The sequence below is a fragment of the Trachemys scripta genome, chromosome 3 (assembly GCF_013100865.1).
Source record: "Trachemys scripta elegans isolate TJP31775 chromosome 3, CAS_Tse_1.0, whole genome shotgun sequence".
NCBI lineage: Eukaryota > Metazoa > Chordata > Testudines > Emydidae > Trachemys > Trachemys scripta.
Window position 1 is genome coordinate 136,794,349 of NC_048300.1, and position 14,469 is coordinate 136,808,817.

The 14,469-nt window shown below is 45.3% G+C and overlaps 1 protein-coding gene across 2 annotated transcripts in view; it reads left to right on the forward strand.

The window, feature by feature from the left end:
* The window catches only part of LOC117875645 (gamma-aminobutyric acid receptor subunit rho-1), an 82,664-nt gene that overhangs the window by 29,887 nt on the left and 38,308 nt on the right, over positions 1 to 14,469 (forward strand). For both annotated transcript variants that reach the window (XM_034767011.1, XM_034767012.1), the window contains one exon: positions 9,340 to 9,446. In XM_034767011.1, the coding sequence (XP_034622902.1) occupies positions 9,340 to 9,446 (107 nt within the window). The remainder of the gene's footprint in view (positions 1 to 9,339; positions 9,447 to 14,469) is intronic.

Consider the following 14,469-nt stretch of genomic DNA (forward strand, 5'->3'; position numbering starts at 1 on the left):
AAGTACTGTGCAATGTCAGTCCTAGCCACTAATGCAGCAGTTGGCAAACTTGGCATCAGGAAATGTCACTCATTTCCCTCTCTTCAGTTCTGTCCTTCTGATCATTAAGGCAATCTCCTTAGCATGGGTATTAAGCAGAGCCAGATTTAGGGTATGTCTACACTACGGGATTAATCCGAATTTACAGAATTTGAATTTTGGAAACAGATTGTATAAAGTCGAATGTATGCAGCCACACTAAGCACATTAATTTGGCGGTGTGCGTCCATGTACCGGGGCTAGTGTCGATTTCCGGAGCGCTGCACTGTGGGTAGTTATCCCATAGTTCCTGCAGTCTCTCCCGCCCATTGGAATTCTGGGTTGAGATCCCAGTGCCTGATGGGGCAAAAAACATTGTCGCAGGTGGTTCTGGGTACAGCCTCACCCCTCCCTCCAGGAAAGCAACGGCAGACAACCATTTTGTGCCTTTTTTCCTGGGTGAACACAGCAGACGCCATACCACGGCAAGCATGGAGCCCGCTCAGCTCAAGACAGCAGTCATGAACATTGTAAAGAACCTCGCGCATTATCGTGCAGTTTATGCTGAACCAGGACCAGAAAAATGAGGCAAGGAGGAGGCGGCGATGGCAGCGCGGTGACGAGAGTGATATGGACATGGACACAGAATTCTCTCAAACACAGAATTCTCTCAAACTGCGGGTCCCGGCTCTTTGAAGATCATGTTGTTGATGGGGCAAGTTCTATCCATGGAACGCCGATTCTGGGCCCGGGAAACAAGCACAGAGTGGTGGGACCGCATAGTGTTGCAGGTGTGGGACGATTCCCAGTGGCTGCGAAACTTACGCATGCGTAAGGGCACTTTCATGGAACTTTGTGACTTGCTTTCCCCTGCCCTGAAGTGCCAGAATACCAGGATGAGAGCAGCCCTCAGAGTTGAGAAGCGAGTGGCGATAGCCCTGTGGAAGCTAGCAATGCCAGACAGCTACCAGTCAGTCGGGAATCAATTTGGAGTGGGCAAATCTACTCTGGGGGCTGCTGTCATGCAAGTAGCCAAAGCAATCATTGAGCTGCTGCTATGAAAGGTAGCAACTCTGGGAAATGTGCAGGTCATAGTGGATGGCTTTGCTGCAATGGGATTCCCTAACTGTGGTCGGGCGATAGATGGAATCCATATCCCTATCTTGGCATCAGAGCACCAGGGTACCCAGTACATAAACCTCAAGGGTTACTTTTCAATGGTGCTGCAAGCACTGGTGGATCACAGGGGACGTTTCACCAACATCAACGTGGGCTGGCTGGGAAGGATTCCTGACGCTCGCGTCTTCAGGAACACTACTCCATTTAAACGGCTGCAGCAAGGGACTTATTTTCCGGACCAGAAAATAACCGTTGGGGATATTGAAATGCCTATAGTTATCCTTGGGGACACAGCCTACCCCTTAATGCCATGGCTCATGAAGCCATACACAGGCAGCCTGGACAGGAGTCAGGAGCTGTTCAACTACAGGCTGAGCAAGTGCAGAATGGTGGTAGAATGTGCATTTGGACATTTAAAAGGTCGCTGGCGCACGTTACTGATTCACTCAGACCTCAGCCAAACCAATATCCCCATTGTTATTGCTGCTTGCTGTGTGCTCCACAATCTCTGTGAGAGTAAGGGGGAGACCTTTATGGTGGGGTGGGAGGCTGAGGCAAATTGCTTGGCTGCTGATTACGCGTAGTCAGACACCAGGGCGATTAGAAGAGCACACCAGGAAGCGCGGCGCAGAAGAGAAGCTTTGAAAACCAGTTTCATGACTGGCCAGGCTACCGTGTGAAAGTTCTGTTTGTTTCTCCTTGATGAAAACCCGCCCCCTTTATTGACTCATTCTCTGTAGGCAACCCACCCTCCCCCTTCGATCACAGCTTGCTTTCAAAGGAAATAAAGTCGCTATCGTTTAAAAATCATTTATTCTTTATTGATTATAAAAAGAGGGAGAAAACTGACAAGGTAGCCCGGGTGGGGTTTGGGAGGAGGATCGGAGGGAAGGAAAAGGCCACTAAAAAAAGGTTAAAATAATGCCAGCCTTTTGCTTGGGCTATCCACTGGGGTGGAATGGGAGGGTGCACGGAGCCCCTCCCCCCCCACGTTCTTACACGTCTGGGTAAGGAGGCTATGGAACATGGGGAGGGGGGTTATACAGGGGCTGTAGCACCAGTCTGTGATCCTGCTGCCCTTCCTGAAGCTCCACCAGACACCAGAGCATGTCTGTTTGCTCACGCAGCAGCCCCAGCATTGCATCCTGCCTCCTCTGATCTTCGTGCCGCCATCTCTCATCTCGAGCGTCTCTCCTCTCCTCACATTGGTCCCTCATGTCCTCACGTTCCCTGGCATCTTTCCTATACTTTGAAACCGTGTCCTTCCACTCATTCAGATGAGCTCTTTCATTGCGGGTGGAATTCCATGATTTCCGCAAACATCTTGTCTCGCGTCCTCTTTTTCCGACACCTTATCTGAGATAGCCTTTGGGACGGAGGAGGGAGGCTTGAAAAATTTGCAGCTGCTGGAGGGAGGGGAAAAAAGGAGAGAATTTTTTTAAAAGATACATTTTACAGAACAATGCTTATACTCTTTCACGGTGAACAACACTATTCACATTACATAGCACATGTGATATCTGTGCAAGGTCGCATTTTGCCTCTTAATATTGAGTGCCTGTGGCTTTGCTGCTAGAGATCACAGACGCAGGTCCAGGCAACAGAATTCGGCTTGCATGCGGCCATGGTAAGCCATTGTCTTTCAGCTTCTGCGCCCTCCTTTCTCACATACCAAACAAAGCCCGTTGAGTGCTGCGGTTTTCCTGTTAACCTTCAGCAGCAGAAAACAAACTAACTCCCCCCATCCAATTCTCTGGGATGATCGCTTTATCCCTCCCTCCGCCACGTGGGTGGTATCAGGGAAGATCCCTGCTAGCCAAATGCGAAAAACTCAGGGCCAATTCCTCCTCCCCCTGCACTTGGCTAACTGCAGGGAAGGATTTCTTTTCAGCCACAGGCAAACAGCCCACTAGGAACGGCCACCTCTGTCCCCTTAATTAAATTCCCGTATTTCAACCAGGTTACCATGAACAATATCACTCTCCTGAGGATTACACAGTGAGATAATGAACGGATGTTGCTTGAATGCCAGCAAACACCAGGACCATACGCTGCCAGGCTTTGTCATGCAATGATATCAGATTACTTGTTACTAGCATGGCGTGGTCAAGTGTCCTACCATGGAGGACGGAATAAGGCTGCACTGCCCAGAAACCTTGTGGAAAGGCTTTTGGAGTACCTCCAGGAGAGCTTCATGGAGATGTCCCTGGAGGATTTCCGCTCCATTCCCAGACACGTTAACAGACTTTTCCAGTAGCTGTACTGGCCGCGAATGCATCCCAAGTCCTCAGGGCAAAGTAATCATTAAAAAACACATGCTTTTAAAACAAGTTTTATATTTTAAAAGGTAAACTCACCTGATGTCCCTTCCATGGGGTCATGGTCTTGGATACTGGCTTGGGAGGGTACTTCAGACAGGCTGAGAAAAAGATCCTGGCTGTTGGGGAGAACAGAGTGCTGTGTGCTCTCCGCAAACTCGTCGTCGTCCTCCTCCTCCTCTTCCCCATCTGCAGAATCCTCAGGTGTGGCTGATGACATTACCCCCTCCTCGGAATCCACGGTCAGAGGTGGGGTAGTGGTGGTGGGCCCCCCCTAGAATTGCATGCAGCTCAGTGTAAAAGCGGCGTGTCTGCGGCTCTGACCTGGAGCGACCGTTTGCCTCCTTTTTTTCTGATAGGCTTGTCTGAGCTCCTTGACTTTCACGCGGCACTGATCTGAGTCCTATTGTGGCCTCTCTCCATCATGCCCTTGAAGATTTTTTCAAAAGTTTTGGCATTTCGTCTTTTCGAACGAAGTTCTGCTAGCACTGAATCCTCTCCCCATGTAACTATCAGATCCAGTACTTCCCGTACGGTCCATGCTGATGCTCTTTTTCGATTATCGGCCTGCATGGTTACCTGTGCTGATGAGCTCTCTGTGGTCACCTGTGCTCTCCTCTGCTGGGCAAACAGGAAATAAAATTCAAATGTTCGCGGGGCTTTTCCTGTCTACCTGGCCAGTGCATCCGAGTTCAGATTGCTGTCCAGAGCAGTCATAATGGTGCACTATGAGATAGCTCCAGGAGGTCAATGCCATCGAATTGCATTGCAGCCACACTAACCCTAATTCGAAATGACAATATCGATTTCGGCACTACTCCGCTCATCAGGGAGGAGTACAGAAATCACTTTTAAGAGCCCTTTATTTCGAAATAAATGGCTGCGTTGTGTGGACGGGTGCAGGGTTAACTCGATTTAACGCTGCTAAATTCGAATTAAACCCTTAGTGTAGACCAGGCCTTAGATAGCCACAAAACTCAGGGCTGCTCAGCGGAGGCCAGTACATCAGAAAGTGAGGAGGGAAAACTGAGTCTCAGTGCCTTAGTCTGCATCAGTTCATTGCAGCATAGACCGAGGATGCTGTTCCATCAAATCAGAACAAGGTAGGGTTTCTACCTTGCTTACCCTGAGGAGTGTCTGCTGTAGATTTTGGGGACCATTTTCCTCTTCCAGTGCTCCAAAAGGGAAGAAGAAAGCAGCAAATCACATTGGATTAGTCAAAATGTTTGTCAACATTTTTTCAATGGAAAGTCATTTTGAATGAACCTAAAATTCTCACAAACGATTGCTTTGTCTGAAGGTTTGATATTTTGATGAAAAAATTGAAAACATTCTTTCTGTTTTTGTTTTGCTGTTTCAGCTAGAAAATGTTTTTGTTTCTGTTTCAAAAACCAAAAAAGGTTGGGGTTTGATTTTTGGGGTTGGGAGGAGGGGTTATCCTCATTTCTCTCTCTATTGTATTTTCCCCTTGCCCCAAAGGGGAAAATATTTTTTTCAGAAAGGAAGAGGAACAAAAACTGAATCAACCCCCAAAATGTTTTCAGTTATCAAAAATTACAATGAAAATTTTCAAATTTTGAACAGTCAAAGCAACAATCTTCATTTCACCTTTTTTACTGAAAATTCTAAAAAATAAAACATTAAAATTTCAAATAAATAAAAAAGTTTTTATTTGAACATGTTCACGGAAAGAGATTTATATATTTTTGACCAGCTCCACACTTATTGGCCAAAATCTTCTGAAGTGGCCGCTGATTTTGCGTGACTCATTTCTGACTAAATAGCATTTTTGATGGGAAAATCTCTCAAACATTTTGACCAGCTTTAGTCAACAGCACTGCAGGGCAAGTCCAAACAGCTTCTTAGCCCTTTGTTTTCCCAGATCCTCAACTAGTATAAACTGACATAGCTGCACCTGAGTCAATAAACTGTGCCACCTGGGGATATAAGCCTTAAACTCTTAATCATTTTCTTCTTCAAATGAAATCATACTTTTCACCCTTTCTGTGTCAAAGGAGCTGCTATAAGTATATGTTCTGGTTGGATATGGCATTAGGGATTAGCTCCCATGAGCTCCTACTCAACCTGAATTCTGACCTAGTCTTTCCCTCCCCAGGCAGACAGTGATGCATTGTAAAAAATTTGAAGGCATTAGGATGTGAGACCATGATTTAGCTGTCAAGTCTGTAGACCACCTTTGAAGTCTGGATTAGATTATGTGTGCAAATGAGTTTAGTGGCTTCCATTCAGCTACATAACCATACAAATCAGGCCAGTTACTAGTCATAATGTCAGTTTTTGCAATGTCTTCCTTATGAAAAACACAGGAATAGCTTCAAGCATTACATTCTACTGTAGAGGTGTTCCAGGGCTAAATGTTTCTTGGAGGTCTGTCATCTAGGTCAAAACCTACACAGTCTGAGATTATTATTGTAGTGCCATGGAGATTATGGTTAGGGATCAAGATCCTTCTGTGCTAAGAACTGTATACACATAATAAAACAGTCTCTGCCCCACAGCACTTACAATCTGCATAAAATGAGGGAACAGGTGTATATAAAACAAATGTGAAGAAGGACAAGGAAACATGAGATCCCAGCAGGAGATTGGATAGTTCAAAGTACAAAGCATATCCATCGTTAGCTTTCTAAAACAGTTGTGGATCCTCTGCTTGACAATTTAGTGGTTGCCTAGATAAGTGATCACAGCTTAATTACATTTGTTATGTGCAATATAGTGCTGACAAGTAATATGTAAAGTCACTTGGCGCTCTAAAAGGCACAATTTCCCAAGGCTGAAACAATTATAAGCAAAATTGATGGGAGGAAACATTTAAACAAAAAAGTATGAGTGAAAATTGGGAGTTAAGAGAACTTCTCCAGATGCCCACAGCCTACAATTCAACAATCATCGAAGAAGGCTTCCGCAGTTAAGACATCCTGATTAAGCAGAAATGAAATAATATATAATATACATCAAATCAACTTCAAATCATTTATTGATGATATTACAACTTTGCTTGACAAAGGTAACTGTATTGACATCATAGACTTATAGAAGGCATTTTTACTTAGTTCCATGTGACTTTCTGATTTAAAATATAGCACAATTCAAGAATCAATGTAGTCCACATTAAATAGTTTAAAAAGTGGTTAATTGTTAGATCTCAAAAGTTCATTGTAAATGGGGAATTAATATCGCATGGCCGTGTTCCCAGTCCTGCTGCAATCTGTTCTCAGCCCTGTGCCATTCAATATCTCTTATCACTGATCTAAAACAAAACATAAAATCATAGCTCGAAAGTCTGTAGATAACAAATTGGCGTAGCGGTAGATGAATAGAGCTTAGTGACCTTTTTTTGACAACCTTTTTGCAGGGAAAAATGCAGATTTGGCAGCACTAAAACATTTTGCAAATTTGTACTGATTTTTGTCAAATTATTTTGGTTGAGGGGAAAAAAAACCCTTCAAAAATTCCAAAAAAATCAAAACATTGGGTTTTTTTCTGTTCCAAGCAACTTTGTTTCTAAATGTCCTTTCATTTTGTTTAAAAAATGCTTAAAATGGAAATATGTTGTTCTGGGGTCAAAATATTTTCATTCAACCTGAAACAATTGTTTTTTCAATTGTCAACCAACAGAAAAACTGTTGTTGAGCCAGTTCTATAAATGACAGGTCAGGTCTACAGAATGTTCTGGATTGTATAGTAAACTGGATGCACTTGAACATGTGTTTAATATAGTTAAATACAAGTCTATACATCTATGAACAAATAATGTAGATCAGGAGTCGGCAACGTTTGGCATGCGGCTCGCCAGGGTAAGCACCCTAGCGGGCCGGGCCAGTTTATTTACCTGGTGACGTGGCAGGTTCGGCCGGTCGCGGCCCCCACTGGCCGCGGTTTGCCGTCCCTGGCCAATGGGGGCAGTGGGAAGCCGCGGCCAGCACATCCCTCGCCTGCGCCGCTTCCTGCCGCCCCCATTGGCCGGGGACGGCGAACCGCGGCGAGTGGGGGCCGCGATTGGCCAAACCTGCCGCGTCAGCAGGAAAATAAACTGGCCCGGCCCGCTAGGGTACTTACCCTGGTGAGCCACGTGCCAAACGTTGCCAACCCCTGATGTAGATTATACAGGCTGGGGGACAGTAACACAGAAAAGGATGTAGGGGTCATGGTGAATAACCAACTGAAGATGAGTTTGGGGCTAAGAGAACAAGTCCATGCAATCCTTCCATGTATAAGCAGAAGAATATTGAGTAGAAGTAAGGTGGTGATATTACCAGTATATATGTCATTAGAGAGACCATTACTGGAATTTTATGTTCTGTTCTGGTATGAACAATTCAAAAAGGATGTTGCCAAGCTGGAAAGGGTTCAGAAAAGAGCTACAAGAATGATCTGAGGTCTGGAAAGCCTGCCTTACAGTGAGAGGCTAAAGAAGCTCAATCTAGTTAGCTTAATAAAGAAGGTTGAGAAGTAACTTGGTCATTGTCTATAAGTACCTACATAGTCAGGGCTTTTTAATCTAGCAGAAAAGGGTATAACAAGAAGTTAAATCTAGACAAATTCAGACTATAAATAAGGCACAAATTTTTATCTGTGAGGGTAAGGGAACATTGGAACAACTCACCTAGGGATGTGATGGATCCTCCATCACATAAAACCCTTAAATCAGAACTGGTTATCTTTCTAAAAGGTATATTCTAGCTCAACCAGAAGTTATAGGCTTGATGAAAAAATCACTAGTGAAATGTTGTGGCCTGTGTTATGCAGGAAGGCAGAGTAAATTATATTAATGGTTCTTCTGGACTTCATGTTTATGATCTATGAGAATTCAGCACGATAAAGCAAGCCCCCACATTCACTAGAAATATTTTTCTCTCTCGAAGATACTTCTTCTATATTCAGAAAGCATGCCACAGTCAAGGATTTTTGGTTTTTTGTTTTGGTTGGTCTATTACTGACTTACCTTTTTAATTAATTGTGAAAAGGGGTGTCTGAGTGCAAGCTGCTGACATCCAGTATATTTTTTGATCAGAAACAGAAAACCTTCCTGAATCCTTCTTTTTCTTGGGCTCCTCAAGCAGCCTAAGCCATAAAAGAGAGCCACCTACTCTATAGCCAGCCCTGACTCCCACATAAGTATAACTACATCAGAGAAATAAAAGAGATGCTGCACTTGAAATCTGTCTTTAGACTGAAACACTTTACTCTGTTTTCAGAGGTAAATTTGGCACACACCCAAAGCAAAGTATCGACTACAAGATATGGTGCAATTGTGTACACTTCTGGTCTGACCTCATATATTCCTATCTCTAGCGCTCCCTGTTCTCTTTAGAAATCTGGGGCAGGAGTTAATCATTTTATTCCAAGCTCAAGTCAACTTGCCTCCTGGCTGGGTTCCCAATCCATCTCCATTTTGTTCCTGGGCTGCAGCCAGTAGGCTTTTATTTGAGATATTGTTTCCCTAATTCCTATCCTTGTGTCCTATCATAAATCTATGTCAGAAATGCTGCCCTCCTCCCCCAAAACGCTTATTCTTTTATTCACGTCTAATAGCATCTAGGGTAAACAAATATTTGAATTTTTGTATCTAAAATATATCACAAACACAGATAATCTTTATACAGAAACAAGAGTTTGAAATGACTATTTTGCCATTCAGCCAGTATTCGAATGAGAACCATTCAGAATACTCTGTCTCACCATGTAAAATCCAAGAGTTCTTTTTAAATTACATGCTTTCAAACATCAGATATGAACACAGGGATATAGTTTGATTGGTAGATGAACAAGACTGGTCTCTAGTTGAAGGATTAGAGTCAAATAATTGCATGTCTCTTAAACACAGTTAATTCTAATAATGCTGTATATCTTTCCCACATAGCCCAATACTAAAACGAAGCCCTGACATCACCAAATCACCACTGACGAAGTCAGAACAACTTCTGAGAATAGATGACCATGATTTCAGCATGAGACCAGGTTTCGGAGGTATGAAACCCATGCATTTGATTCTTATTTTTTGGCGTATCTTTTCTGTAAGAAATAATGTACAGAACAGTGTCTCACTGGTGAGTGGATTGACAAAAGAGAGATTGGAAAGAACTGTTCATTGAGAAAGACCATCCTTGTTTCTGTTCTGAATTTACAGCTAGGGTGATCAGATGTCCTGATTTTATAGGGACAGTCCCGATTTTTGGGTCTTTTTCTTATATAGGCTCCTATTACCCCCCACCTCTGTCCCAATTTTTCACACTTGCTATCTGGTCACCCTATTTACAGCACAGCACGTTCTCATGACTGAGGGGGCTTACAACAACATGACCTTCCTCCTAGGATCACCAAATAACTTTCAGCAAAACCATGAGACTGTAGATAGAGGCATCATTTATGGATTTTAACTCCTCGTATTGAGCTGAACCTGTGACTGGTAAAAATATATCCAGGTTCAGTTAACATTTATTTCTAGATTACTGTGAAATACTAAGGTTATATCTCACTATGACAATGTTTGTGTGTAATCAGCTAATTTACAATACTTGCTGACTTTGTGTCTTATTATAAACTAAGAGAATATTTAGACTACTTTGTGTTAATGTTTTCCTCACAGTCTTGCAGTCATATGCGACAGCAAACCAAGCTTTTAGAGCAAAGGATTAAGAAGACTGTGCTTTCTTATGACCCGCTGGATTAAAGAATGTTGTAATTTATCTACCCTTCCTGGCTGACAGATGGTCATACAAATCCAGGACCCATTATACATCCTGATGGGAGAAGCTTTTATTACCAAATGCTTGATATACACAATACCAGTATGTTCAGTTCATTTTAAAATGTCTGCAGTTTCAGGACAGTCCATTAATATTGCCATTATTTATTATAATAAATATCTTGTACTGTAATTGCCAAAGGTATACAGTGGCTGGTCAAAGTCTGGAGGAGGAAGAGGAAGTACAGCAGTAAAACTATAGAAGAGTCTGTGTATGCATTTAACACATCCTTATTAAATGCTAGACATCTAAAAAACAGAAGTGTTTGGTACTAGCTGGCCTGTCTGTTAGCAGTCTGAGATGAGAAGGCAAGTAATGACATACGGAAAAATCCACTCACTCGTAGAGATAGCCCATCCCTAAATTTGCCACTACCCATACAATACCTATTCTGTGTATTAACAGAATGCTCTCCAGGGCTGTCAGACTGGCAGCATGTAGCACAAAGAAATTAAAAAAAAAAAAAAACCCTTCAAACATACAGAATAAGCACACCATCCCCCTGCATGTGGGCAGATGTGCACTGCACAGAGCCCCATTGAAGTCAGTGGAGCACCACATGGGTGCAGGGGGTCCACTCACTTGGTTCTGACTGCATGATTAGATCCTAAAGAGAGCACAATCAACTATATCCACAAAGAGAAATAGCTTAACTGTTTCTTACTATCTTCATGGAGGATTCGTTTTACCCAGGCCTCCTGCCTATGGAACTCCCATTGACTGGAGCGGGAGTTGTGCGTGCAGCTATATTGCCGGATAAAACTCTGCCTGGTTTTATCTTGTACCTGAAGGATGCCATTTTCAGTTTATCAAAGGCCATAAATATTTGGTATGTTGAAGCAGTTCCAATGGTCAGTACTACATGTATTTACTCTTTGAATAAGTGGCAATCTTTAAAGGCAGTATTGTCCTAAGCATCAGCAGCTAAAAGGATCTTAAGGGGAGGACTGTGGGCACTCATTGCCCTTTCAAAAAAGGGTATAAGTGACCACAAAGGATTGGGAATGGGCTGTGGTTAAGGGCATAAGTGTCAACTGGGCATTTTCAGCCGTGTTCCATGCATGCAGCTAAGAGCTGTTGCTCTAGTGCCCCGGGCCGGCTCTACTGTTTTTGCCGCCCTAAGCAGCGCGCCGAATTGCCGCCGCGGACAGCGGGGGCAGTCCGTGTGCCGTTAGGGCAGCACGTGCGTTTCTGCCATGGCGGCAATTCAGCCACAGCTTCTGTCTTCAGCTGGAAAACAGAAGCCGCCAAATTGCTGCTGTGGGCAGCTGAACATAGAAGCTGCCGCCGTTGAAACGTGCATGCCGCCCTAACGGCACACGGACTGCCCCTGCCGTCCGCGGCAGCAATTTGGCGCGCTGCTTGGGGGTGGCAAAAATACATGGACTGCTGCCCCAAGCACCTGCTTGGAATGCTGGTGCCTGGAGCCGGCCCTGCTAGTACCTGCCTGAACCATAACAAGTTCACCCAGTCATCTCACATCTATCCACTGGCTCACACAAATACCAATACCCTCAGCCTCTATTACACACTGATTAAAGGATCACCAAGCACACAGGACACCCTGGGCTGGAGTGAGACATGCAGCAGGGCTGGGAGGGAGCAGGCAGCTAATTGTGGTAGCTGGGCAAGAGGAGGGTATGGGACAGGCTTCTGGGAGCGTGGAAGGAAAGCAGGGATGTGGTCTTGGTTTGAAGGGGGATCTCAGCCAATGAAGGGCTGCTGCACAGCCTACCTGTTGCACTGTTTCCAGGCCCAACTCCTTTTTAGGTGGTGAGGGAGAGGAGGAGTATGGCACGGCAGTAAAATATATCAGCCCTTTGGAACCTTCCTCAGCTGCATGGAGGTGTAATTGATACAGAGGTACGGACTCCTGAAGTCATTGTACACCCATATGATGAGCTAAGGAGGACCTGGAGAAGGTGGCACTATGGATACACTCTTTGTCTGTCTGTAGTGGTCACTTCTGCCACGGCACTTCCAGCCACTAGGCCTTCCAAAATACCGTAGAACAATGGCTTTCAACCAGGGGTCCGGGGCTCTCTGTGGGTCTGTGAGCAGGTTTCAGGGGGTCTGCCAAACAGGATCAGTGTTAGACTCACTGGGGCCCAGGGCAGAAAGCCTAAGTCCGGCCGCCACCCAGAGCTGAAGCAGAAGCTGGAGCCATGGAGCCCTGGGCAACTGCCTGCTTGCTACCCTTAACACCAGCTCTGGCTTTTATATGCAGAAAAACAGTTGTTGTAGCACAGGTGGACTGTGGAGTTTTTATAGCATGTTGAGGGGGCCTCTGAAAGAAAAAGGTTGAGAACCCCTGTCGTAGTAGACACCAATCATATCCGTGACTGCAGTCTTTACCTGTGTAAGATTTCCAGTTTGCTGCGATCAGGATGGGATCTGATTATATTGTAACCTGGAACCCTGCTGCAGGCTTTTGCTCAGTTCTAGGAATTGCTCCATGGGTGAACAATGCAGCCTTTAGAAGCAGGACATTGTTCTACACTGAACATGCCGGGTGTGCTGCCAGCCAGGTGCTTGTGAAAGGTTTCCAAGTGCCTGTCACAGCTCTTTTGTCCTCAACAACTCTGGTGTCCCAGCATGGTTTGAGCGATAGGAGGTAGTTTCCCTCTGTGTGAATGCCTAGCAATGGTGAAGAGCAAGCCTTTTAGATACACAGAGAGCAATATTGGTTTACATTACACTTTTATAAAGAGTCACAGCCAGAGCACAGAAACAATGTTGCTCTGAGACACTCAGCAAGCCTTCACCAGGTTAACAGGGTATTGCTGGTGTATTAGGATACACTGTGACAATGTTGTGTATGGCCAAAGTGATGGGGGATGCGAGGGACAAGGAAACCTAGGATCAGGGATCCCAGAGTGATTTGCCAGAAGGAGGTGGCTTGCAAGGAGAATTTCCAGCATGTTTGAGCTCTCCTCTTAGAATCATTATAGACAGCATTATAGCCAACAGGTTTGTAGGAAAGGAGCCTGGAGGAACAGATTACAGGGCTGTAAGATTGCATGCTTCAGAGTCAGTTTAAATGGCTATGGTTATCACAACCCACTGGCCATTCAGAAATGGGTCACTATCCTGGACTCTTTAGCTGTTTATCTCTTCTGCCATATTTGTATTACCCAACTGATTAGCACCTGTACTCCACTCCTCAGGGCTTTCAGTAGGGATGTTACACACGGTGACTCTAATTTTGTTCAGGTCAGACTATGAGGGTAACACACAACAGGTTGTGGTGTTTTCTCAGAGCATAGCTCCCATATTTCCCCCAGAGCTCTGAGAGCCATAGCCTTCAGAGAAGGCAACTGGGACTCACCAGGATACCTCCTGCTGGCTGGCTAGCCTCTGGATTGGTTGCTTGGCCTCCCCTTCCTAATTCTTCAGTGTATGGCAGATCGCTCATTCTACCCGTTTGATTATTCAGATGGTTTGCAGAGTGGGAGCAGCAGAGAGGCCTAATCCTCCCTGCCCTCCATTACTGAATAGGATTTTTTTCAGGACACCAGCTGTGGGATCCACAGAGGGACTTAGGTGTTGCAATGCTGAGCATCACAGCACCTAACTTTTGCACCTAGAAAATCACAGGAACACCACTACGATTCACAATGAATGACGAGAGACAGGCACTAAGCATGCAATCCACAAAATGCCCACTTTTGTCAAAGAAACATGGGGTGCAGTGTGGAGGGGGTGAGCAGAGATGTCAGCCCTCCCCCCCACCCCCCAGAGGGAGGAGGCAGGGCTGGGGGTGGAAGCAGTGTTCCAGATGCAGGGGGCATCCCTGCAGGGTTCCAGCGACTGGACAACAGCCTCCTGCGGGGCCTTGCAAGGTTCCAGTAACCCGGCAACATCCTCGCGCAGGGGTGGTGTGGAGGGCAAGGTTTCAGCGATGGGAAACAGCATGGGGCAGGGCCTCGGGCGAGCGGCTGGGGGTGTCCCATTTTCTCTTTGGGAAATATGGTCACCCTAACAAAAGCCAGCACACTGGGCGGGGAGCCATCTAAGCCAGCCAATGGGAGGTGCTGACGACAGAGTGCTGTGCTAAGCCACGTCTCTCTCATGAAGATGAGTGCCTAAGTCCAGGCTGCAGAGAGGTGCCTAGCTCTGCTTAGCGACCCACAAACAGGAACCTGCAGCCTGGAGTCAGGTGCCTTAGGAGATTCTTGAGGGAGTGAGTTAGGTGCCTGCAGGGCCCCACAGAGGATTCAGGGGGCCTGCGGCAAAGCGGGGGA